General features: G+C 49.0%; 2 protein-coding genes across 8 annotated transcripts in view; one reads left to right on the top strand and one right to left on the bottom strand.

The window, feature by feature from the left end:
* Positions 1 to 19,348, top strand: part of Dgkd (diacylglycerol kinase delta) — an 88,600-nt gene extending 69,252 nt beyond the window's left edge. For 2 of the 3 annotated variants that reach the window (XM_052193000.1, XM_052193002.1), the window contains exons 11-30: positions 471 to 610; positions 899 to 983; positions 2,234 to 2,328; positions 2,411 to 2,510; positions 2,590 to 2,863; positions 3,394 to 3,552; positions 4,238 to 4,363; positions 5,986 to 6,082; positions 7,969 to 8,079; positions 8,975 to 9,071; positions 9,267 to 9,374; positions 10,187 to 10,300; positions 11,123 to 11,257; positions 11,612 to 11,763; positions 12,980 to 13,091; positions 13,175 to 13,267; positions 13,998 to 14,117; positions 14,992 to 15,121; positions 16,229 to 16,359; positions 17,224 to 19,348. In XM_052193000.1, coding sequence (XP_052048960.1) covers positions 471 to 610; positions 899 to 983; positions 2,234 to 2,328; positions 2,411 to 2,510; positions 2,590 to 2,863; positions 3,394 to 3,552; positions 4,238 to 4,363; positions 5,986 to 6,082; positions 7,969 to 8,079; positions 8,975 to 9,071; positions 9,267 to 9,374; positions 10,187 to 10,300; positions 11,123 to 11,257; positions 11,612 to 11,763; positions 12,980 to 13,091; positions 13,175 to 13,267; positions 13,998 to 14,117; positions 14,992 to 15,121; positions 16,229 to 16,359; positions 17,224 to 17,313 — 2,469 coding nt within the window. In that variant the 3' untranslated portion in view covers positions 17,314 to 19,348. The remainder of the gene's footprint in view (positions 1 to 470; positions 611 to 898; positions 984 to 2,233; positions 2,329 to 2,410; positions 2,511 to 2,589; positions 2,864 to 3,393; positions 3,553 to 4,237; positions 4,364 to 5,985; positions 6,083 to 7,968; positions 8,080 to 8,974; positions 9,072 to 9,266; positions 9,375 to 10,186; positions 10,301 to 11,122; positions 11,258 to 11,611; positions 11,764 to 12,979; positions 13,092 to 13,174; positions 13,268 to 13,997; positions 14,118 to 14,991; positions 15,122 to 16,228; positions 16,360 to 17,223) is intronic. The other variant, XM_052193001.1, reaches the window with a different exon arrangement.
* A 592-nt stretch (positions 19,349 to 19,940) lies between these two features.
* Usp40 (ubiquitin specific peptidase 40) overlaps positions 19,941 to 23,520 on the bottom strand; it is a 69,977-nt gene continuing 66,397 nt past the window's right edge. For all 5 annotated transcript variants that reach the window (XM_052192995.1, XM_052192993.1, XM_052192996.1 and 2 more), the window contains 2 exons: positions 23,077 to 23,171; positions 19,941 to 21,507 (listed from right to left, as the gene is read on the bottom strand). In XM_052192995.1, the coding sequence (XP_052048955.1) occupies positions 21,396 to 21,507; positions 23,077 to 23,171 (207 nt within the window). In that variant the 3' untranslated portion in view covers positions 19,941 to 21,395. The remainder of the gene's footprint in view (positions 21,508 to 23,076; positions 23,172 to 23,520) is intronic.

The raw sequence follows: 23,520 nt of genomic DNA, 5'->3' as shown, positions 1-23,520 counted from the left end.
AGAGCCTTGGCATGGTTTCTTATAGGACCTAGAAGTCAGTGGGGGGACTTTTAGTGGTGTGGAATGATACTAGTGACAGCTTTTGGAAAGTGAGTTTAGCATCAAGGAATGAGAAGCATAGTAGGGTAGAGAGGTGTTTGAGGAGTTACAGACTGAGTCTCCAGGTCTTAGTATTTCAGTGTCCTTGGGAAGGGATGGGTTGTAGAAACCAGGGGTTTTTAAGGGTTGATTGCCAAGGCATGTGAATAAGTGAGCAAGGGCTGGGGAATCTTGGTATCTGTTGTTGGTCGCAAAGCCCATCAGTCAGTCCCCTCTGGTGGGCTCTACTGAGAAGGTACAGGCCACGTACTTCAGATCAGACTTCCTGCACTTCTTGTGGCTATTGATGTTGTCAACAGGGTGGGCACTGCATGGGAATGGTTCTTAGACTTAGTTTCTAAGGGAATGTTTTCCTCACTGTTTTCCACCAGTGTCAGCTCGGTGTGCTGCCCCTGGGAACAGGGAATGACCTGGCCCGTGTTCTCGGCTGGGGTTCTGCCTGTGATGATGATACGCAGCTCCCTCAGATCTTGGCAAAGCTGGAGAGGGCCAGCACTAAGATGCTGGACAGGTGAGTGGGGCAACCAGGATGTGTGAATGGCAGCTGGACCAAGAAGGATTGGTCGCTGTGGCCAAGCTTCTTACTCTAAGACCAGTGAAGACTAAGACTAGCTCCAGTCTCAAAAACAAAACAAAACAAAACAAAACAAAACAAAACAAAAAACTCACTAAGAATAGAACTAAGATCCAGGCACCAGACCACAGCATTGGAGCGATGAGGGGTTGGTTGGGGGCTGGGGCCCTGCAGATGCCTGGTGTCAGTGGGAGCTGCAGCTGAGCTGACTCTGGGCCTGTGCAGGTGGAGTGTCATGGCATATGAGACCAAGCTCCCTCGGCAGGCCTCCTCCTCCACCGTCACCGAGGACTTCAGCGAGGACTCAGAGGTACCACTGGCTTGCTCTTGCTCTTTCTCTTGTAGTGTTGGGCATGGCTCTTCGGATCCCATATTCAGCACTGAGCTGACCCCAGCCCACCACCTGCTGTTTAAGTCCCACATGTGACTGTCATGCACTCAGCTTTTTTACTACTTCCCTGCCTTTTGTGGTTCTGAAGGAGCACAGGAAGAAGCCTGGGCTGAGCTTGAGGCTGAGCAGGCTCAACTCTAGGGCTTCATGACTTTTGGGAGGTTTCTTAAGTTGTTATCAGGATTTGAGGTACTTCCTAATGCCCAATACCTGTGATGTCTTATGCTCCTTACTGTCGCTTAGCACGTATTGCAGTCTGCTGTTCCTTCCTACACAGCCTCCTCCTGTCTGCTTCCAGAAGTCTCCACACTCATCTCCCTGCGCGCCTGTCTCTCGCTGATGTCTGTGCTGCCCTTGCAGATAGCACACACTGCTTCAGTACCAGTCTCAGTCTTTTGTGCTGAGCAGTGGCCACTCCAGGGACTTAGTTCTGAGATCCTGAGGGGGTGGGGCTTTGCATTTACATCCCGACTGCTTTGCAGGGCACATGTAGTGTTGGTCCTGCTGGGTGTCTAGTCTGACAAGCCCAAGGGATCAACGACAGCAGCAGTCAGCAAGCTAAGCCAAGCCTGCTTTTTATGGCTTTGCAGGTGGAACATGACTATGCTTTTGTTTTGAGAATATTTGTGTAGAGCCTGAGCAAAGTACCCAGGGAAATGTATGAGACTGTGGCACAGATGGCTTCTCTTTGATCTGTGAGAAAGCTTGCTGGCCCTGGGGAGGGCAGAGAAGAGTGGAGCTCTCCTGTGTGTGGGTAGAGCTGAGCGAGGTGCATTTACACCTTTTTGGTAGAGTTCCTGGTCAGAAGAAAAGGAAGCTTCTGCTCTGACTGGCCAGTCAGGAGGCTGGCCACAAGCATATTACTGAAGATAGACTGGGGTTTATGCCAGGGCTTCCAGGCTGTCTCACTGTCCTGACTGAGGAGGCATGGGCTCTCTGTTGGCTCTGATAGGTATTGTTTAGTTCAGACTCATCGTTTTAGTCTGTCCACGGGTTGGTGAAACTTTTGACCTTGCTCCCATAGAAGTGGACAGCAGTGATAATGTCTGGAGATGGTCTGTTCTGTGAGAGGATGGGCCAGAGGACCGAAGAAAACTCCCAAGTCAGACACTAATGGAACTCACACTTGATTGTGAGACTAACTGCCCTCGGTTTTGGTATGATTATAGGTGCAGCAAATTCTCTTCTATGAAGACTCAGTTGCAGCCCATCTTTCTAAAATCTTAACTTCGGACCAACATTCTGTGGTGATCTCGTCAGCCAAGTGAGTGATGGGGCTTTGGGGATCCAGCAAGGCAGCAAGTGTGCTGTCCAGGGCCCCAGCCAAGCTGTCCTGTCTCCTACAGAGTGCTCTGTGAGACGGTGAAGGACTTTGTGGCTCGAGTGGGCAAGGCCTATGAGAAGACGACAGAGAGCTCGCAGGAGTCGGAGGTCATGGCCAAGAAGGTAGGTTCCTGGGCACGGGGTAGGTCGAGCAGTAGGAGCACAAGAGCTTGCTCTCCATGCTGCTTTTTCTCAAATCTAGTGCTCGGTCTTGAAAGAAAAACTGGACTCTCTCCTCAAGACCTTGGATGATGAGTCTCAGGCTTCATCCTCTCTCTCCAACCCACCTCCTACCATTGCTGAGGAGGCTGAGGATGGGGATGGATCAGGCAACATCTGTAGCTCTACTGGGGACCATCTGGTGGGCTCGGCATGCCCTTCCCGGCCACAGATCTTCCGACCCCGGGAGCAGCTAATGCTGAGAGCCAACAGCCTGAAGAAAGCAATTCGCCAGATTATTGAGCACACAGAAAAAGGTAATGGGTCCCTTAGTTCCTAGGTGGCACTGGACTTCCCAGATTCCCTCGATGTAGTTATAGACCAAAAGTGGTATGTGAAAGTCATTTTGGCCCAAGGACTTCCTCACCTCCATCTTCATATGACACTTCCCAACCCTACTGACCACTCTCACTGCCCTAGGACCACACTAGATACCGTGCTCTCCCCCTCACTTCCTGTCACTCTGAGCAGCTCTACCTCTTCTCGCTTCAGACCCTGTGGTCACACCACACCTGGTCCCCGGTGTGGCCACACCACCCACTCTCCTGCTAGGGCCTCTAGTTACTCTCTTCACCTCCACATTTTCCTGTCTCAGAGTCCTCTCCAGCCTACTAGCTGGAATGCCCAAGTGCTAGTCCATTAACTGAGCTAGGGCATTGAACTAAAGTGTGTTGTGGTGAGGACTTTGGGTCTGATCCTTGAGCCATACTACCATTGAGAAGAGAGAACCTATAGCATCCTTAGCCCTACTGGCACAATCTCAGCAAGAATGTTCTTTCTTTACCAGCGGTGGATGAGCAGAATGCCCAGACCCAGGAGCAGCAGGGTTTTGTCCTAGGCCTCTCTGAATCTGAGAAGAAGGACTTGAAAACTGACAATAGGGTGTGTGCATCGTCTGCCCATAGTGAGAGCTGTGTGGTTGCCAAGGGGAGAAGTCAACGCAAAGGTATGGCCGGGCTTCGGTTGGGTGATATGTGCTGAGCTTGTCATGGACACTCGAGGGTGGTGCTTCTCTTTGCTCTGGATATTGGAGGAAACCGGTATGCTCACTTGGAGCTGACATCTGTACCACCTTCACACCACAAGATATGATTAGTAGAGGCATGTGCACTGTATCACCTGCAAGAAACAGCCTCCCTGCTGAGGAACATCCCTTTCCTCCCTAGGTGTTCTTAGAGCCTTCTTAGGGCTGCTCATAAGTGTCTGGCAAAACTGAGACCTTCATTTCTCTCAGAATAGACCCCAGCAAGGGTCTCAAAAGGAAAGGGTTCTTCCCATCAGCTGTCACGCACTGTGGGAGAGGGAAGGGGGCTTTTCTAGAGTAGACATACTGTTAAGTAGCATCAGAACTCTGTGCCTTCTGTGCCCACACTATGATTGGGGTCAGCCCCTCTGTGTCCTCATACTGCTGTCCAGTTCTGTGTCCTTTCAAGATGAGCCAGGCCCACAGTGCACGTGTGAACATTCTTCCTTCACCTTTATCAGGGATTCTTCATCACACATACTACTGGCCAAGGAGCGCTCGAAATTCTCCTTCTTTTCCACAGCCCTCTTGTCTGTCCATTTTGTTGTGACTCCTTTCATCTGTGCTCTGCTTTGGACAGTGTCAAGTATGTTGTTCTGTTTTGCAGCATCCAGGGCCCCTTGTGAAAAGCTGATGAACAAAGGCCTGTCACTTGGCAGCTCTGCCTCGCTCCCTCCCAGTACAGGAAGCCGGGATAGCCTGCCTGCTCTGAACACCAAGATCCTATATCCAAGTGAGTGACCCACTCTCCCTGGGGGATTCTTAGTCTGGGGCGTGGGGTGCCAAGGAGGCTGGAGGTGCTTGCTGGCCTTGGCTAGGCTGTGGCACCCTTGATCGGGCTGTGGCACCTTTGGTCCTGGAAAGAATAAGACTGTTGCTGTCCTTTGAGAGTTTGCAGGTCCATGGAAATAGACACAGAACTTTGTAGTTTAAATTATGTGACTGGGGGTAGGAGGGGGGTGCTGCTGGAGAGATGGCTCAGCAGTTAAGAGCACTGACTGCTCTTCCGAAGGTCCTGAGTTCAAATCCCAGCAACCACATGGTGACTCACAACCGTCCGTAATGAGATCTGACGTCCTCTTCTGGTAGCTGTCTGAAGATAGCGACAGTGTACTTAGATATAAAAATAAGTAAAAATGTTTTAAAAAAAATATGTGACTGTGTGAAAAATGCTGCTGTGGCTCTTGTGTCCACCAGCCATCATTTCAGGCTCTCTTTCCCCAGTCTCAAGCACGTTTTTTTCTGTCCTGTTTTCTCCAGTGTTTCCTGAATCTTTGGGAGGGATTGATACAGTTGTCGCTTTTAGGGTTGAGCACTAAAACTCATTTATTCTCAGCACTTTGGCCAATTAGGGGTCTGTACATTAACCACTGCTCCCTGGGTGTTAAATTCACACTTTTGAGGTAAGCGTAGCACTAATCTATAGGTAGAAACAAACTTTAGAATACAGTGTGACATTGTTTAGCAAAACAACACCAGCAAGTTTTCTCTTAGGACCTATACTCTTCCCAGCCATGGTATACAGTACTAGGCATGAATCCGCTGTCTGTGGTGTAGGCCACAAATGCAGGTAGAAAGTGGTTTACCCCATAGTCATTGCACCACTGTTGCACTAGTGGGTACATCTTTCTGGCAGGTTGGTAGTGCAGCATGCAAACAAAGTCTAGTGCTGGGTAGACCATTTATCCCCCCACCCCAACCCCAATAGCCCACATAACACATTTCAGCTCCACGAAAGCTAGCCAGGAGGAAGAACGTTTCTGTCTATCCTGAGCCCAAGTGTGCTGTGTCTTTGGCAAGAGAGTTTTGTTTTTTTTAAAATATATGCAAGTACACCATTGCTGTCTTTAGACACTTAGAAGAAGGTATCAGATCCTGTTATATATGGTTGTGAACCACCATGTGCTTTCTGGGAATTGAACTCAGTACCTCTGGAAGAACAGTCATCCTAACTGCTGAGCCATCTCTTCAGCTCCTGAGCAAGAGAGTTTTACCATGTAGTTTTGGTGGACAACCAAAAGCAATGTTAATTGCCCATGTTGTTTTGGGAACTCTTGGACTCTTGACCAGTAATAACTTATAGCCTAGTATCCCAAGGCTAAAAAGGTACTTGTTCAAATAAAAGGCATGTAATGTATAAATAGTGCCAGGGAAATGAAGAAGGAGACAGTTTTTATGTGTGTTAAATTCTACTGTCCAATATAACTTATATGGGATGGTAGTGGTGATTTTGATTGTTAGTCAAATTGGAGCACTTGCTCATAATGTCCTGTAGGATATGTGGCACCAACCTTAGAGATCTGTCTTGCTCTGTCTAGAACTCCTGGCCAAGTACCTCTTCATCTTCCCTTGCAGGTGTTCGGGCAGGGATGTCTGGCTCCTTGCCAGGGGGCTCAGTCATTAGTCGCTTATTAATTAATGCTGATCCCTTTAATGCTGAACCTGAAAACCTGTAAGTATGGGGCAATACCAATGGGGCATTTTGTTACAATGCAGAGTGCAGAGGTCTGAGTCAAAATTATAACCATCAGTGGACAGCAGGCTTGTTTTCAGCTGTTCTTGGATGTGTGCCTGAGATCCTTCCCTGTAGGTTAATGTTGGACAGCAGAGGACAGACCTGTTATTGTCCTGTCCCAGGCCCTGAAACAGGCCAGATCAGTATTGACTGGGTTGACACGAATTTACTCACTACATTGTTTTTGTCCTTGTCTCTTGTCTTGTGTCGGTCATCCTTTCAGTGATGTAGGTTCTAGCATTCCTGAACTGAAATCCTCCAGGTGGTTGTTCCCTGGGTGTTAGAGTTCCTGGAGACAGTGTCTTACTTTGAGGATTTTAGAGAGAAAGTCTGGTGGCTCCTCTATGCTGCTTTCCAGAGGGCCTCTTCTGCTACATTGTGAGGCTGGAAAGACATTTGCATAATGGTTTAATGGATCCCTGTGTATATTAGAGCTCACTGTAGATGGTATTTCTCACACAAAAGAAGACACAGTTTTAGTCATTTCTTTTCCTGCTACTGATTGCAGCTTTGTGGGCAGGTAGAGGCTGATGGCAGCTGGCTATAAGTTGCCTGCTCTTGCTTTCCGGTGTGATGATGGAGTACTTGTGTGGTTCACAGAGGCCCTGTTTTGGAAAGGTGGCTCTTTCCAAAAGTCTAGAGCCTAGTGGTACATAGGTCTCTGTTCCTGGTCTGGTCTTGTGCTCAGACCCTGATGTATTTCCTTAGCAGGGGCAGAGCTATATAGTTCCTTTGGGAGCAACACTCTTGGGGCCCTGAACCAGGAGATTTCCTTTGTTTACCTCCTTTGATATCACGGAAGGCCCCCTCTGTGGCTAAGCCTGTTCCCTCTCATGGGTAGCCGCTTCCTCCTTGGTTCCCTGCACCCAGCCTCTCCTGCTCTTGTTCTTGCGCCCTATTTTCTGTATTACTTTTTTTTTTCTTCCTAGGACCTATAAATACTGCTCATCACATGCCCTTTGGCTTAGAAAATAGTTTGGCCCCAGAGCTCTTTTGAGCAGTCACAAGGCTGTGACTTGATGTGTGATCAGGAAGGACTCTTGCTGTACAGATTGGTTCTCATCAGATTGCAAGGAAACATAACCTAAAATGTATTAGAATTCTAGTGCAAACTTTGAGAAGCCCCTCTTTTTTCCAGAGTTTATGGGTGCTTTCAGAATTTGCCTTCCTCAGTGGGGGAGGGCATGGGGCAGGACACACCTATGGCTCTAGAGGAGCAGGTGAGCTCATGGACCGTGCTAGAGAGGTGTTACCAGTAGTGCTCTAGGGAAGGGAGGCTTTTGGCCTTGGTATAGGGGTTTTCAGTCACTGCCCTTTTCACTTCAGGGACTGGTTAGACAGTGCTAGAGAAGCATGCTGTGAAGACCTCTGGGAAACTGGCAGTGCCTCAAGGGCAGACCAGAGGCTGTGTGTCCCCGTGGTTCTCTGCCCATGGTACAAACACTATCGGTTCTAAAACACATATCTACAGCAACATAGGCACTAGTGTGTGTAAGTCATCACTAGAACCCAAATCAATTTGAATGTTGATCAGTTAATGATAGCATGTACTGTGATGTGGTAGTGACATGATATGTGAATAACATCTTGGTAGAGCTCTTACCAAAACAAACAAACAAATAAACAAACAAATACCCCACACAAACCCAGAATCAGGGCCCTGGGATCAAACTCTAAACACAGGGAAAGGAAACAAACCTAAGTGAAAACAACAACAAAACATGGAAAAAGCCATGATTTTGTTCTGCGAGAGAATCGGAAGGACAGTCACAGAGGAACCTGTTTCGCTGAGCCATTGAGAGACTTTAAACTTGCCTTTGCAGAGAGTACTACACAGAGAAGTGTGTCATGAACAACTATTTTGGCATTGGCTTGGATGCAAAGATATCTCTGGACTTTAACAACAAGCGTGATGAACACCCAGAGAAATGCAGGTATGTACTCCTTGTTGTCAGTAGAGGTGTGGAAAGAGGCAGCAAGAAGCCAGCTCAGGAGGGGAGGGACTACATCCCTGGATTGGCCAACTTGGGCAGACTGGATATCAGGAAGTCAGTGATGTGTGTGACTGTAGCGGGCTGCCTCTTACCCAGCATCAGAGTCTATAATGATGCGTTGGAGGAAGGTGCCATGAGCGTGCTGCAAGGCCACCACCCCAGCACTCTTCATGGGTAGAGCTGTGCTCATCCAGACTACCTAGCCCCTCTCCCAGTAGTCATCCGGACATGGAGTATGTAGGATTTGGAGATTATTTTCTCCCTTGTGCTTTATTTATTATGTGTATGAGTGGGTGTGGATGAGCAAATGGCACAGTGCATGTGTAGAGGTCAGAAGATGACCTTAGTGTCATGCGGTCCTTGGTTTACATCTTGTTTTGAGACAGTCTTCTATTTTTTACTGCTGTATTCCTGGACGACTGATGCATGGGGTTCTGGGTATTCTCCTGTTCTGTTTCCCATTAACCCATGGTGCCCTGGGATTTCAGATATGCTCTATTGCATCCAGTTGTATGTGGGTTCTGGAGATTCAAACCCCAGTCCTCATACCTGCATAGAAAGCACTTTATCCACTAGTCATCTCCCTAGCATAGTTTTATAGCTACAAGTCATGACATACAATTTTTTCTGAGAGTCACTTACTTCCTTTTCATAGTGTGATTACTTTCTTGGCAGTGTCAGTTTGTAGCATACTTCGTCATTGCTAAATTTACTCTTCTTGCATGTCTGAGAAGCCCAGACTACTTTGTTCCAGTGTCCTGCTGTACACAGTTGCTAACTGTAACTCAGCTTATTATAAGAGAAGCCCTGTCCAAGGTGGCACTTCTTTTTCTAGGAGTCGGACTAAGAACATGATGTGGTACGGTGTCCTTGGCACCAAAGAACTGCTTCATAGAACCTACAGGAACCTGGAACAAAAGGTCCTGCTGGAGGTGAGTGGTAGCCTCCTAGTCTGGTAAGGTGATCTCCCAACCTTGGTTATAGATCATTTCTACTGAGCCTTGCCTGATCATCCCTGATGAGCCCTTGCCTTGCCCCAGACCCCCAGCATATCAAATTGGTACTAGGAAGAACTGGCACGTACTGAGTATTGCTCTTTTCTCTCCATCTGCCTTTCTGCGGCACAGTGTGATGGGCGCCCTATTCCCCTCCCGAGTCTTCAAGGAATTGCTGTCCTCAACATTCCCAGCTATGCTGGAGGGACTAACTTCTGGGGGGGCACCAAGGAAGATGATGTACGTATGGGGTTTGAGGTGGGTGGGCTTGGCTTAGCAAGGTCAGTAGGCGTGACTAGATACGATATCTCCTTGGTCCTGACAGTATATGGTGGAGGACCAGATAGACAGATTCCCTCACCAATTGGCCTGGTGTCTGGAAGGCAGGTCTATCACAAGATCCAAGTGAGAAGCAGCTGAGACTTAAAGGGGAACCTAAGTTGGCCACATTGTCAGGCACTAAATGGGGAGTATCCCATTTGGCAGAACAAAGAAGATGTGGAAGCTCAGAAGCGAGAAGGGCAGAGTGCCTAGAGACCAGTTCCCCAGCTGCAGTATGGAATATGTGCATGGAGGAGGAAGATGCCTGTAGAGCCTGCATGGCACGAGGCACTAGAAGCCAAAGGCAGGAGTCTGGAATATATGCCAAGAACATAGGAAAATACTGATAGGCATGTACCAGAGTTTGTATATAATTAAAAAAACCAGCTAGCACTTACTGCAGACCTATGTGTAGGCCACTGCTCTAAGTTCCTGGAACCTGTTCACATATTCATTCTATATACCCCCCTCCTAAGGAGCCAGCAGTGCTATCTCCCTCTGAAGGAAGGAGGTCATGAATAACTTGCCTGAGGGCTCATTTGAGAGCTAGTCTCAGGCAGTGGGCTTCTGGGTAACAGATACCCAACCCTGCACTACATTTACCACTATCACTGTACCATGTGTGGGTGTGGGCTTGTCTGTCTCACCAGAACCCCCAGAACAGGAAGCAGAGCAAGAGGGAGACGCGTTTGGGGAAGTGAGGCAGACAGCTTTCATGCTGGCCCTTTCAGACTTTTGCAGCTCCATCATTTGATGATAAGATTCTGGAGGTGGTTGCTGTGTTCGGCAGCATGCAGATGGCTGTGTCTCGTGTAATTAAGCTACAGCATCACCGGATTGCCCAGGTACTGGCCATGCTGTTCCAGAGGTTGAGCCCACACCTTCTGAGACTCATCCCTGTTTGGAGAGGCAGGGCCTGGTCTAGGACTCTTGGATTTGCTCACAGTAGAGACCCGAGAAAGAGATCCCTAACTAGGACCTAGAGGTAGCCCCACTTTGCCTCCCTCTCCCACTGAGTGCTCGGCGTCTTGCTGAGGTAGAAAAGGCCCAGCTGAGCCTGGTCTGCTGCAAGAAGCAGTGCACCTTGGACATGGATCTGTCTCTGTGGCAGTGAGTCAGCCCACTAGGGCTTGACAGATGGCTCTGAGGCTAGCCAGAGAGGGCAGTCAGGTCAGGGCTCCTGGCTTTAATTCTGACAACATTGAAGAGCTGGTACAGGTCCACCCACTTTGGGGGTGCACGGAAGGAATGACTATACATGCAGTGCCATGCTGATAAAATCTATTGGGTGAGATTTGCTAGTGGCTTCCTGCATTCTCTTGGTCCCCAACAGTCAGCTGTTTAAAGTTTACCTTTCTGTTTTGGGGTACATTTTTGTAAAAGAGTTCCAGAAGCCTCCTCATCTGCAGTTAGACTTTGCTCTGCCTGGAGATGTTTACATCTGGCAAAGACCATGACTCTTTGACCCCTTTAGTCTGATATCTGCACTCAAGATCTTCTGGATCTACCTATCCCAGATGTCGGGGGAGGGAACAGTGGGAACAGAGGGGGCAACAGAGCAGAGGCTAGAAAAGGGGGGCCAAGGAAAGGGCTGTGGGCAGGGGCAGGGGCAGGAGTGCACACACTCAGCAGCAAGGCCCGGGAATAACAGCATTGCATCTGTTCAGTGTCGCACAGTGAAGATCTCCATCCTGGGGGATGAGGGCGTGCCTGTGCAGGTGGATGGGGAAGCCTGGATCCAGCCGCCTGGGTACATTCGGATTGTGCACAAGAACAGGGCACAGACTCTGACCAGAGACAGGGTAAGAACATTTGCCAGCAAGGCCTGGTGGGGTCTGGGTTACCAGTGGCTTACTCATGGGCTCACCTGTACATTTATAAAAGAGGCAAAAGGGTTTCATCTCTGTTCTTGGATTTCTCTTCACCATACAGAGCTTAGCTGACATAGTGGTGTGCCCTGTAGTCTCAGTAATCTAGAGACCAGAGACTGGTTGAGGTTATATAGTGAGATATGTTTCAAAAGACACAAAGTTAAACTGACATCCTTTCCATACATAGCATTTACCTTGCTGAGCCTCTGTGTGCTGTGGGCAGATGGTGTGCTCACCCTCTGGAGGGCACAGGAGTAAGTCTGACTCTGGGTTCTAATGTCTCAGGCCTTTGAAAACACCCTGAAGTCTTGGGAAGACAAACAGAAGTGTGAGCTGCCCCGCCCACCATCCTTTTCCCTGCACCCTGAGATCCTGTCTGAGGAGGAAGCTACCCAGATGGATCAGTTTGGGCAGGCAGCAGGGTGCCTCATTCACAGGTAGGTTCTGCAGTGTTCTGTTTGCTGGCTCTGCTTTACTATGGGGCTGAGCCTGACTTCCCTGGCTTAGTTTGCTTCCTTAGTCTTCTTGTGTATTACTCAGGTTTGCACAGTGAAGACAAGATGCGCAGGGATTTTTCTGAGCCACTAAGGCTTTAAATCCCATGCTGGGGTTCTGAGAAAGGCCAGACTGCTCTGCAGAGTAGTGTGCACCCTGCTCTGGTATTTATACAGGAAAATCAACAGGTTTTTTTCTTGTTTTAGCTGTGGTCTACAAGTGGTTTGTAGAGCTGCCGTTGCTCTTGTGGCGTTGCTACTGTAGGCTCCTCCCTGCTCACTTGGGCTCTCCAGACCCTCTGGTCCCTTCAATAGCTTAGCCTCTCAGCTCTCAGTAGTGCCCTTGGCTGTCCATTTCTGGTTTCTCTTTGGCTTTTTCCTTGGCTCTGGCCTTGGGTTCTGTGTTTGCTCTTCCTGGTGGACATGTTTGCCTTGTTCTGGTGAGCAGAGGCTTCAGGCTGCTTAGCAGGCCAGTTTTTCTTTGGTCTTTGTGGGCATCTCTAGGCCCTTCTGCCTCCACTGCTGCTGTCTCTAGACAAGCAGCTGATACTGCTGCAACCCCAATCTCCTGTCCATGTCAGCCATGTTTTTATCCTTGTTGTAGGGACTGTGACCTTGTCACCTTGTAGTCCCTGGCAGTCCAGGAAGCCTGGCTGCTGGGTAGGCGTGCTTACTAGGTCAGCCTTCTGAAAGCCACAAGTAGCTTCCCACAGTATGTGCAAGTTGCTCCCTTGCATGCATGTCCCATCCCACCTCACCCAGCTTTTCTGAGACTCCGCTAGTCAGCTCTTGGTCTTACCCAGGCTGGTGTGGCTCAGAACTCATCAGCACACCACGTTTCTCTGTCAGAGGTGGATCTAACCTGGGTCCAGAATGTCTTATGGTGCAGCATCTGTGTCCCCAAGTTTCTCGATTGCCAGCCTGTATGCATAGCTGTTTGCTTGCTTTCCATTTTATGAGAGGTTTCATTTTATACATTTTTTCTTCCTGGAAAAGCTAGGATTTGGTATCAGGATGTGATATGCCTGTGGCTGTGACTAAGAGGTCAGCATGGCAAAGCTACTATCTCCACTGGTGTGTCCGCCTACCCCCTTTGCATATGTCCTCTGCTGTGTTCATAAGCAGTGTGTAAGGGCTGACATGTACCTCTTTCCTTCAGCATCCGGGAAATAGCGCAGTCCCACCGAGACATGGAACAGGAACTCGCCCATGCTGTCAATGCCAGCTCCAAAGCCATGGAGCGAGTGTACGGCAAGCCCAGAACTGCAGAGGTACTTAGTCTTTTTGGGTCTGGCTCCTCCTCACCTTACTTACGGCTCTTGGCCTTTCATATGGATGCATTTGTTCTTCTCAGGGGTTGAACTGCAGCTTTGTTCTGGAGATGGTGAATAACATCAGAGCACTGCGCAGTGAGACAGAGCTGCTGCTGTCCGGGAAGATGGCCCTGGTGAGTTGGTAATCGACAGGAGGTTCTGGCTGTGTGTGAGGTGTGTGTCCAAGGTGCTGATGGCTAGGGTAGCAGTTTTCAGTCCAGGGTCCGGAGCCTGAAGAAAGGGGCCTCAAAACCATGTAGTGTGGCCATTGGGTTGTGGCCAAATTCTTTGACAACATCTCAGCAAGCCAGGGTGTTTTCATATGTTCAAGATGCCGGTAACAGTGTCTGTGTGGTCAAGTGTCAGCAACATTGTGTGTGCTGCACTATAATCTGTTTCCACTCAGCACGCCCAACTGGCTGCTGAGTTAACCCTTAGCTCACTTGGGTGGGAGTGGGGGTGTTTCTGGGCTCTAGGAGCTTGCTCAGATGGCTGGCCACTAGCTTGGATATGACATGGAAGAGCATTGCTAGAGACCCCCAGACTAGTATTGTCCATTCTCCACTCCCAAGATGTGCTGTCCTGAATGCCCAGATGTTGCATTAGCTGCCTCCTATGCTTGTGCAGGAGGAGCAAGGCCTGCCCACTTGGTGACAGAACCAGGGGGACTGCAGCTGGCCAGGTTCTAGGGTTGCTGCGTGCGGCTTCCCTGGACTAGAGCAGAGGTCCACCCATCCTTACCTGTTCCTCAAGGAAGGGACGTTCTGGGCTCAGGCCTTATCTTAGCTTTAGTTCTTGGTTCTCACAGCAACCCAGGTTTGCTGTGCTTAACAGCTCCATTTCCTCTCCCTTCCTCTGGAGCAGCAGTTGGATCCCCCTCAGAAGGAACGGCTTGGGGCTGCCCTAGTTGAGATGGACCAGCAGCTCAGGAAGCTAGCAGACACTCCCTGGCTTTGCCAGCCCATGGAGCCTGGTGAGGAGGAGGTACGTGGGCCCTGCACATAGTTACAGGGTTTAGTGGCTCATGCCATTAGTCCCTGTGTGCACTCTAGTCCTTGAGGCAGCTGCTCTGCCTTCTAGAGACTTCTCTACTAAGATGGCCTTTGAGATAGGAGAAATTTAGAAATGGAGGAAGGAATTGAGAGTTAGGAATGAGGTGATCCACACTGCTGAACCAGGCAGGCTGGGGTAGAGCAGGGTGGGAACAGGTGGCAAGAGGCAGAGCCGTGGGCAGCTTCTTGGAGATTGGTGACAAGGACTCAGTTGGTGTGACCACTCCCCATTTAGTTTGATATATAGTTACTTAAGAGACTTAATTGTTGTTTATCTGATAGTTTTACTAGACAGGGACCCAGGGCTTACTTACTGTTCCTGGATAGAATCCACCTACAGCAGGAGACAGAAGGGGGAAGCATCTGGCAAGGATAAACCTAGGGCCCTGGGCTTCTGGTGTCTTAGAGATGGAACAGAAAGGGCCAAGAGAAAAAGTCATCTTGGCCTCCAATAGCTCAGGAAAGTGTCCTCTTTAACGTAGGAGATAAATGATAGGAAACAACACCTCTGCCCAGCTTAGTCTGTTGGAGCCTTTGGCAGCACTATGTAAAAGTTAAGGACGAGGATGTTGGGACTGGAGCGATGGCTTAGTGTTTAAGAGCGCGTACTCCAGAGGACCTGAGTTTGGTTGCCTTCACTCAGGTGGCTCAGTGCTTATATAAAGCCACTTCCCTGGGCACCCACACAAATGTATAAGAACGGATAAGCGTATAAAATATTTAATTAACAAAGTATCTCTTCCTACTCCCAACTCCCAAGTATAGATTAGACTTTGGCAATGAGTTTCTGACTCTCTGTTTCTTAGTCTCTCCAACAGAATGTAATGCTGGATCTTACTAAACGCAGCCGAAGTGGTAAATTCCGCCTTGTGACCAAGTTTAAAAAGGAGAAGAACAATAAGAACAGAGAAGTTCACAGTAACCTAGGAGGCCCTGGTATCTGTCCCTTTCCTCTGTGTCTCTCTGGCTGTCAAGACCCAGTTTTCCTGGTCTCTGCTTTTCTCCTCAGCATTGAGGCTCTTCCCCTTGGTCTTGTGCTCTATAATCCCTAGTCACATTGGCTGTACTAGTCTGTAAGACCCAACCTGGCTTGTTTTCTCTCTGTCTGGGATTGACTGATCTTATGCTTTGCTTGAATGCACCTTCCGTGGAGACTGTGGGGTGATGGGCAACTGAGCTGACCTGCCTGCCCTGAATTTGGGGCTGGAGGTGGGGAGGACAACAGGAATGACGAGACGAACTTGGAGACACAAAACTAGACTCGAGACTGTGCTGGAGTCCTCTGTGCCTGTTTCCTTTGGCAGGCTGCTGATTCCCATTTAACTGACTCACTGATCAAGGTTTTTAAGCTTGGCCCTCCAGGCCACCAGTGATTGTGGGTGAAGAATCAATGGGAAATGGTGCTAAAAGAACATTTTCCCCCCTTTGGATCAGTAAATTGGGTCTTTAAATGTATCTCAGTGGTTGGCCCTAAGTACTGTGTCTGGCACCTTTAGGAGCCAGGGCTGGAATTGGTGTGGCATCTGCTACCATTCAGGGCAGCTCCTGTTTGATTTTTTGTCTTTGCATGTTTGTCTAGAATTGGGTTTATGTGAATGATGGTGGATCTGACTCTGCATGGCCTAACTCTCTGCATATCTCCTGTAGTGCTCCAGCTGTGAGCTCCTCTGGAAGCTGGAGAAAGTGCTGCCTTTAGTCACAAAGATGTTCCCTCTGTGTTTGGTGCTGTTTAATTCCTCTGGGACACAGAGGTATCCAAAAAGGCTGGTGACCCACCTGGCAGGAGTAATCAGCACTTCTGCAGTGCATGTCCCTCAGAAGGGTCGTTCTCTTGTCTCCTTTACACTGCTGGAGCACAGTGCCTGTGGCTGGATGATGGTTCTAGCTTTTGGGGACACCTTGGGTGGCACTGCTGGAATGTCTTGGGTGCTGGCTGCTGGCGGCATCTTGGGTAGCACTGCTGGGTGTCTTGGTGATGGCTGCTGCCTATTTGGTGCTGGGCTCTGGGCATTCACTGCACTCGTGCTTTTCCGTCTCTGACAGTTCACCTCTGGGGGACAGAGGAGGTTGCTGCCTGGCTGGAGCACCTCAGTCTCTGTGAGTATAAGGACATCTTCACGCGGCACGACATCCGGGGCTCTGAGCTCCTGCACCTGGAGCGGAGGGACCTCAAGGTACTTCACAGGTGTCTTCCCAGAACCACACCTGCACTTTACATGCTCCTTTCAACTATGTCCTCCTCCAAGACTGTGTCCTGCATCACTGCTCATCAGTTTTTCTTGAGCCTTTTTGTGTACCCCAGGGTCCACAGGTCTTTGATGACTCCCATGATGAAGCAAGGCCAGGTGCAGATGTGATGGGAGAAGCCTTGATTTTCTTAGACACAACAGGAAGTGTCCTAACCTTAGAAACTAGGGGATACTGCCCTGTGGTCACAGGTTCGGCTGACAAGTTCTAGGTTCTAGTGGTTGGTGGGTCACACTGCTCACAGTGAGTGAAGATGGAAGTCTGCTTTCTCAAGGCTGGTTTCACAGGCAACCACTTGGCTCCTGGGCAGCTGCTGCCATTTCACCTCACAAGGACAAGGGTCAGGTGGTTCAGCCTCCCATCCCTGTGCATGTGTGGTCAGGTCTGCACCCCTGCACTTGACTCACATAGCCAAGCCCTGGCCTACTCAGCCTTGCAGAGCTGTCTCTGGGTGGGCATTGCTTCTGGTTGGGTCCAAAGGCAGAAAAAGGCCACGGGGGCCTCCTTAACTGGTAGCTCTCCTAATGCCACCTACTTACTGTCAGGCCTCTGTTCTTTGTCTGCTAGCTGTACTTCACAATAGTAGTCTTTGTAGGACTCAGGAAAACGTGCATCGGGTGTCTGCATGACTGACATTTGTGCTGATTTCCTTCCTGTTTCATCCATTGGTCATTTTCCTAATTTGTACTTGAAAAGGAGCCTGAGAAGGCTTGGTGGCAGCCATTTGTAGAGCCTCTGGCCTGAGTCCTCTTCCGAGTACCCATGTTGCCTGTCTTCCTTTTCTGTTGCAGGACCTAGGTGTGACCAAAGTGGGCCATATGAAGAGGATCCTTTGTGGGATCAAGGAGCTGAGCCGGAGCTCCCCTGCCGCCGAGGCCTAGCCTCTGCATTCTCTGCCTGCATCCTCCGCTCCTCCCGAGACTGAGGCCCAGGGAGGACACTGCCAGCATTCAGCCCCTGGCCTTTCTCATGGTGCTATTCCTTTTGGTTGGTGACGGGAAGCCCGACGCCCGTTGGTAACAGCTTTGGAGTCTTGAACATACATACCAACACAGCTACCTTTGAGAATACTTTTCCTAGCTGCAGTCATTTGGGGCAGACTGTGTCAGGTCCACTTGTGGCTCTCACTAACCTTGTGGGCCACCGGGGATGTGGTAAATGAAGCCTGACCACCCAGCACCTGGCCCCCTGCAGAACCTTCTTACCTGGGACACACGCTCGGATTGTGCTGTGCACTCCTTTTCTGTGTCCTTTATTAGTCACAGTGGGTAGTGCCATCTTCTGCCTCTATTGGCTCTCAGAAGCAGAGTTGGGTCTGGCCTCAGTGGCACTCACCAGAATGTTCTCTGTGGTTCTTTACAGCAGCCCTGCAAAGGCAGCCCACTGCTGTTGCCCCCTTTGTTCACAAGGTTTCATTGTTTTACAAAACAAGCTTATTTACTTTTCTGGTTTGAAAGTGGCATGGATGTGTTTCTAGGCTTCTTACAGTCTGTGAGGAAGAAGAGAAGTCCTTCTGCTTAGGCCAGGCCTCAGGACACTTGGTTCTCCCCCCTCTTGTCCTCTGGGCTGTGAGCATGCAGACAACCCATGTATCTCATCAGGATGCTTCAGGTTGTCTGTAGTCCATTCTGGGGCAGATGAGGATATGAGTTTACACTAACTCAGCATTCCCGTGGAGACCAGGCTTCCTGGGTGCTGGAATAGACATATGCCACGGGAGAATGAGTCGTCAGTAGGGGCAGTCTGGGGCCATCTTGGGTGGCTTCTTATCTGTTGTGAGGTTTGTTGTCGCAGGAGGTACCTGTGAGGCCTCTGACTATTGCTGCTGCCCTCCACTATCTGCTGGGCAGAACTGGCTCTGAGACAGCAGGTGGCACTGTTGGGAACAGAAAGCTCCCCAAGGCCCAGTCTACATCCTGTGGGCAGTTCCCAGGTAAGGCTGCCCCTGGCCTTCACTGCCACTGACTTACCCTTCTCCACTTTCAGAGACAGCAGTCCTCCACAGGAACTTGTGTAACAGCTGGAAAGGGGTGTAGCTCCGTCCTGGCAGGAGGGCTTCTGGTCTGTGAACTCTGCTAGTGCTTCCCTGTCTGACATGGGAAGGAAGTGCTGAACTTGGACTCTGGGTAGTCTGCAGCAGCTCCAGCTGAGAGGCAAGGTTGACCTGCTGTTTGCTCTGCAGACTAGACTCCTTGTTCATCTTCCCTGTACTGGTGACAGGTCTGAGAGCCCTGGTCAGCAGAGTGGAGTATGGAGAAGGGGCTACACAGTGTTGTTCCTGCTGTGTTCTGACCCAGGCCTAGAGTTCCATCCATTGTATGTCAGATGTGGGCTGGGACAATCTCTGACCCCTGTGTGGACATTGCTGCCTCCCTGAGTGGAAATAGTTTTCACCTTTTCACCTGGGATTCTATTTCCCACTGAGCAGTCAATGTAGACCAGAATGTGGAAGCAGGGATAACCTCAGATAATTCACAGAACCTTTGCCAGCCAGACCAACTGAAACTTAGGTGTCTAGGGTCCTGAGAAGCAACCGAGGACAGTGGCCTTCTTGAGAAGCTTCATGTTTGGGTGAGGGTGTTAGAAATCATTGTTGTCAACAAAAAGTGAGAGGTTCGCTCTGAGCACTGGAGGGACCTGCCAGGTGGCCATCACCATCCTGCCCCCAACACCAGACCCCCAACCCCACAGCAGTTCTTTAGACTTCTAGAGAGGGAGAGAATGAAGGATCCCAAGGAATTGGAGTAAGGTTTTGTGCCTGCAGGTGGGGCTAACTTAACCCCTCATATTTATAATCTTAATTTATAGTGACCATCTGGAGCAGATGCCTCTTGTATTGTTATGTACATAGTCTGCATCAGAGAGTTGTAAATACGTTCTGTGTATAATAAAACAAGCCTGTTTTTGATCTTCCAATCAGTATTCCTGTCCTCATTCTTGGGCTAATGGTTGCTAGCTGTTCTGAAGATAGGCTGACTTGGTGGCTGTAAAGTAAAACAGAGCTGTTGTATTCCAGGGGTCTGCTGGGTGTGCAGTTCAGCCAGTGCAGCTCTGGGTTAGTCACTAGCAACAACAAAAACTAGACAGCAGCTGCCATTCATGCTTCTTGTCAAAGTGCCATCAATCACCTTCAGACATTGATATACTGCTGTGCTCCTGCAGGTAGTGTGTAGCTTCTGGTATTGTTGGCTCTCTCATAATTATATCTGACCTAGAGGGAAGCTGGCAGCTATAAAACCAGTTTTGGGTTGTCAGGAAATTCATAGTACCTACCACTATGGCCCTGGCCAGATCTATTCCCCAGAACAATATACAGAACTACTCAATAGCCAGTTCTTCCAGTACACTTTCCCAGGAGTCTACATTTATTTCAAGCCAAAATATACTTATTTCTAAATCAGTGTTTCTAATATAAGTCTTGTTTGTTGACTAGAGTATGCTTGGAGAAAAAGCCATACAAGTTCCTCAAGCAGCAGAACACAAGTCAGTATATGACAGAGCTGAGAACTGCAACTTGAAAAATGTTTTATTTTCTTTTTTCATAATAAAATCTTAGTGTTTTTTCTGTGTTTTGTCTATTCGATCCCCCAGTCAAAAAACAAACAAGAAACCAACCAACTAGAAAGGCCTGTCAGCAGACTTGGGCTGCAGCCAGCACTTGAGGCATGCCTTCTGGCTCCTGTAGGTACTAAAGGGTCAGGGGGCCTCTGGCTTCCTGAAAGCAAAGTGTCTGAGCTAGCACATCAGTACTGTATTGCCAGAGGCTGGGGTCAAAGGACAAACTAAGGAACTATGTCAGTTACAGTACAAGAAACAGTAGCCAGTACCCAGAAGACTCAGTTGTGGTCAAGTAATGTTTACTGTTTGGGTCTCCCAAAACCCCTTGGTATGTAGCTACAAGGACATGGCCAGGAAAGGTAACTAGTCCAAGTCCAACATCTCATAATACAAGTGCTTCAGTAGAAGCAGTCACCTAACTTGACTCTGGCAAATGGTGTTGGGAAGACAAAGGAAGAGCAGGATTACCTGCTGCGCATCAGCTCCACAGAAAAGCCAGCAGGGACCAGCTGAAGCCCAGGCCAGAGTAACTTTGTCTTTGTCCTACACCACCTCAGTTCTATTACATGAAGACATGGAAGAGATGATAAAAAACTGATACCCTGACAACTCCTCTTAGGAATACTGTCACAGGCTAAGTCAGCCCAAGGTCCTAAACCTGCCAGTTCAATAACAGATGCTGTTTTAATAGTGTATTAATTGCAGTGCATAAACACCGGATCTCTTCAGTCAGTCAGTCAGTCAGTCAGTCAGTCAGTCAGTCAGTCAGTCACCTGTGCTGACTGAGAGGAAGAGGCCTCAGTCTCCCCAGGACAACTAGGAGCCTGGATTTACTGTGCTAGGCTTCTTTGATGGTCCTGCTCTTGCCAGAGTGTAGGTGATAGACCACAGAGCAGGCGAGTGCCATCCATAGCTCTTTCTGCACAGCTGGCCAAGTGTCCTACTTTGAATTTGGCCCAAGATGAGGCAAATGGCATAGTGAGGGCTGGAACTGGGAATGACGTCAGGACACCCATCCTTTCCTTGCAGCTTCAGTGAGGTGCCAGAACTATATGACTAACTGATCCCCTCAAGAGTGGGTAACTGACCTTGTGGCTTACCTATCAGATTTGTCCTTTTTGAGCAACTTGCCACTGTCCAGAAGTATACTTTCTGGAAAGAGGCCACTGAGGCCAGGCGTGGGAAGTCTATTCCAGTTGGCACAGTGTCTGGGTCTGGGCTGCCTCTGCAGCTGCCGTGTCACAGAGCTAATAATTAGGTACAGCTTGGTCTGAGAAGTGCCATCCTTTTGCCTGTCACAAAGCTGAAGACTTGAGATCACTGGCTGTGGAGGCAACCAGCTTGTCCACCACAAACCCACAAGGTGTCTATTCTATCTGGAGCACAGGACATACAGCAGCAGGGGCTATCTGAAGCTCGCAACATGGATGGACAGAGAAGCTTCTGGTCCCCGGGGCCTAGTGGGCATCCCTGCATTGGAGAACACATCGCTGCTCTGGGCACGTTGGACTTCTCGGCTGTGGGAGACAGAGGGTATCATTGAGACACAATTATAGGTGAGGGGCTTATTTAGTTTTTTGTTTGTTCGTTTAAGATTTATGTGCATGAGTATTTTGCCTGGATGCCTGTTATGTGTGAAGGTCAGAAGAAGACACTGGATTCCCTGGAACAGGGGTTATAAATAGTTGTAAACCATCATGTGTGTGATGGGAACTGAAGTTAGGTCCGCTGCAAGAGCAGCAAGGGCCATCTCTCCAGCCCCTCTGTTGAGGGTGCTTAGAATGGCTCTCAAATGAATTCTAGATACTAGGGTTCAAAGTAGAATACAGTTTGCAGGTTGGACAGATGTTTTCCAACTGCCCATCTGAGGCCCCAGTTTATTCTCATGTGAGAATGGGGTTCTGCACATCCTGCCTACACAGTTAATAGGCAGCTGTGCACAAACATTTCACAGCAGAGTGGCCTTCTCCCACACATTTTAACTTGAAAACTAACATTCACAGTGTACCCAAATCAGACCCACACCTATGTGACAGTTCAGGTAGTTCGCTTTTGCTCCCTCAGTGCTTGTCCCCAGAGAACCACCATTCTGACCACTTGGCCAACACACAATCATGGCACTGTGGTTCCTGGGTCTGGCATTTTCAATGTACAGTACCCTCTGCAGATGATGGCTTCCATGAGACTCATGCTAAGGCTGAGCTCAGGCCGGTGCATTTTCTCATGTGTCTGTGCTAAAAGTGAGTTTGTGAGGGTACTGTGTGACAGGTGTGTGTTCCCCAGTAATAGGAAGCACCTCCAAAGTGGTTTGTGTTCCAGCTCTATACCTGCTGGCAAAGCCACAGACCTAGGCACTGTCTTCTCACTGGTGTGGCATCATTTTAGCATCATGAGTGGATGTGTAGTGGTTTGAACTGACATTTGGTTGACGGATGAGCTTAACTGAACATTTTCTGTATGCTGACAAGCTGTTGCACTTCCCTTCTGCTCACACTTTTTACCTATGTATTTATAGGCTTGTTGGCTTTTCTACCAGAAGGCATATTTACACCAGTGGCCACAGCTGCTGACCTAGCCACTGTGCTTAGAGATGTGCTTTACATGCACCCAGGATCAGTTTTAGCAGCTACCATGAGGCTCACTCACGTGGCAGCAGAGTGCCATGCTCCCACCATCTGTGATGAAGGGCAGCGTGCTCTCGGAAATGGTATGTAGGTGACAGTGATGCTGGTCCCTTATGAAGGTAAACTCAACAATGAACCTCTTTGGCTTTTGAGTCTGAAAGCCTGTCATAACATTAAATATACAAAATAAGATGGGAGAAAGTGGGAAGCAGTGCAGGCTAGTGAGGATGCATTATTCCAATAGCATGCAAACGGGGAATGCCAGCTGCACACAGAACATGGTGATAGCAATACCAATTCACAGTGTTTTAGCTCTCCATAGGGACGAAGATGACAGGGCCTGACTGCTGGGTGACAACTAGGGCCCTGGAAGATTAGGTGAGGTGTCTGAAAAGGGAGTGAGTATGCCAGGTCTTCGTCCCCAGTGGCCTTGAGTGGAACATGGCCAAGCCTTAGGCTTACCTTTTCTTTTTTTCCTGAGCTAGCCGCTTCTGGTTTTCCTTTCCAATGTCATCTCTGATTGTACTGAAATCATCATTGTCATCAAACAGGAGATTCTACATTTCAAAACAATAAAGACCAGGGTTTTCAGTCAGGCCTACATTTAGAACAGGCAGATAGTAAACTATCTAAACTAAAAAAGAAAAAGAAGATACTCTCAGACTTAACTGATTTTTAAAATATTCTAATTTTTTTCAGTCAGTATTTGTATTTATTTGTATATATGGGGGGCAAATGCATAACCTGTGCATACTACAGCATACATGTGGAGCTCAGCAGACAACGCTGAGGAGACTGTTCTATCCTGTGGGTGGGAGGGAGGATGGCTCAGCAGGTAAGAGGACTTGTGGCTCAAACATGAGAACCTGAATTCAAAACTCCAGAAAATATGGGGGAAAAGTCAGG

This window comes from Apodemus sylvaticus, chromosome 9, assembly GCF_947179515.1.
Source record: "Apodemus sylvaticus chromosome 9, mApoSyl1.1, whole genome shotgun sequence".
In the NCBI taxonomy this organism is placed as follows: domain Eukaryota; kingdom Metazoa; phylum Chordata; class Mammalia; order Rodentia; family Muridae; genus Apodemus; species Apodemus sylvaticus.
This window is presented reverse-complemented; position numbering and strand designations above follow the sequence as displayed.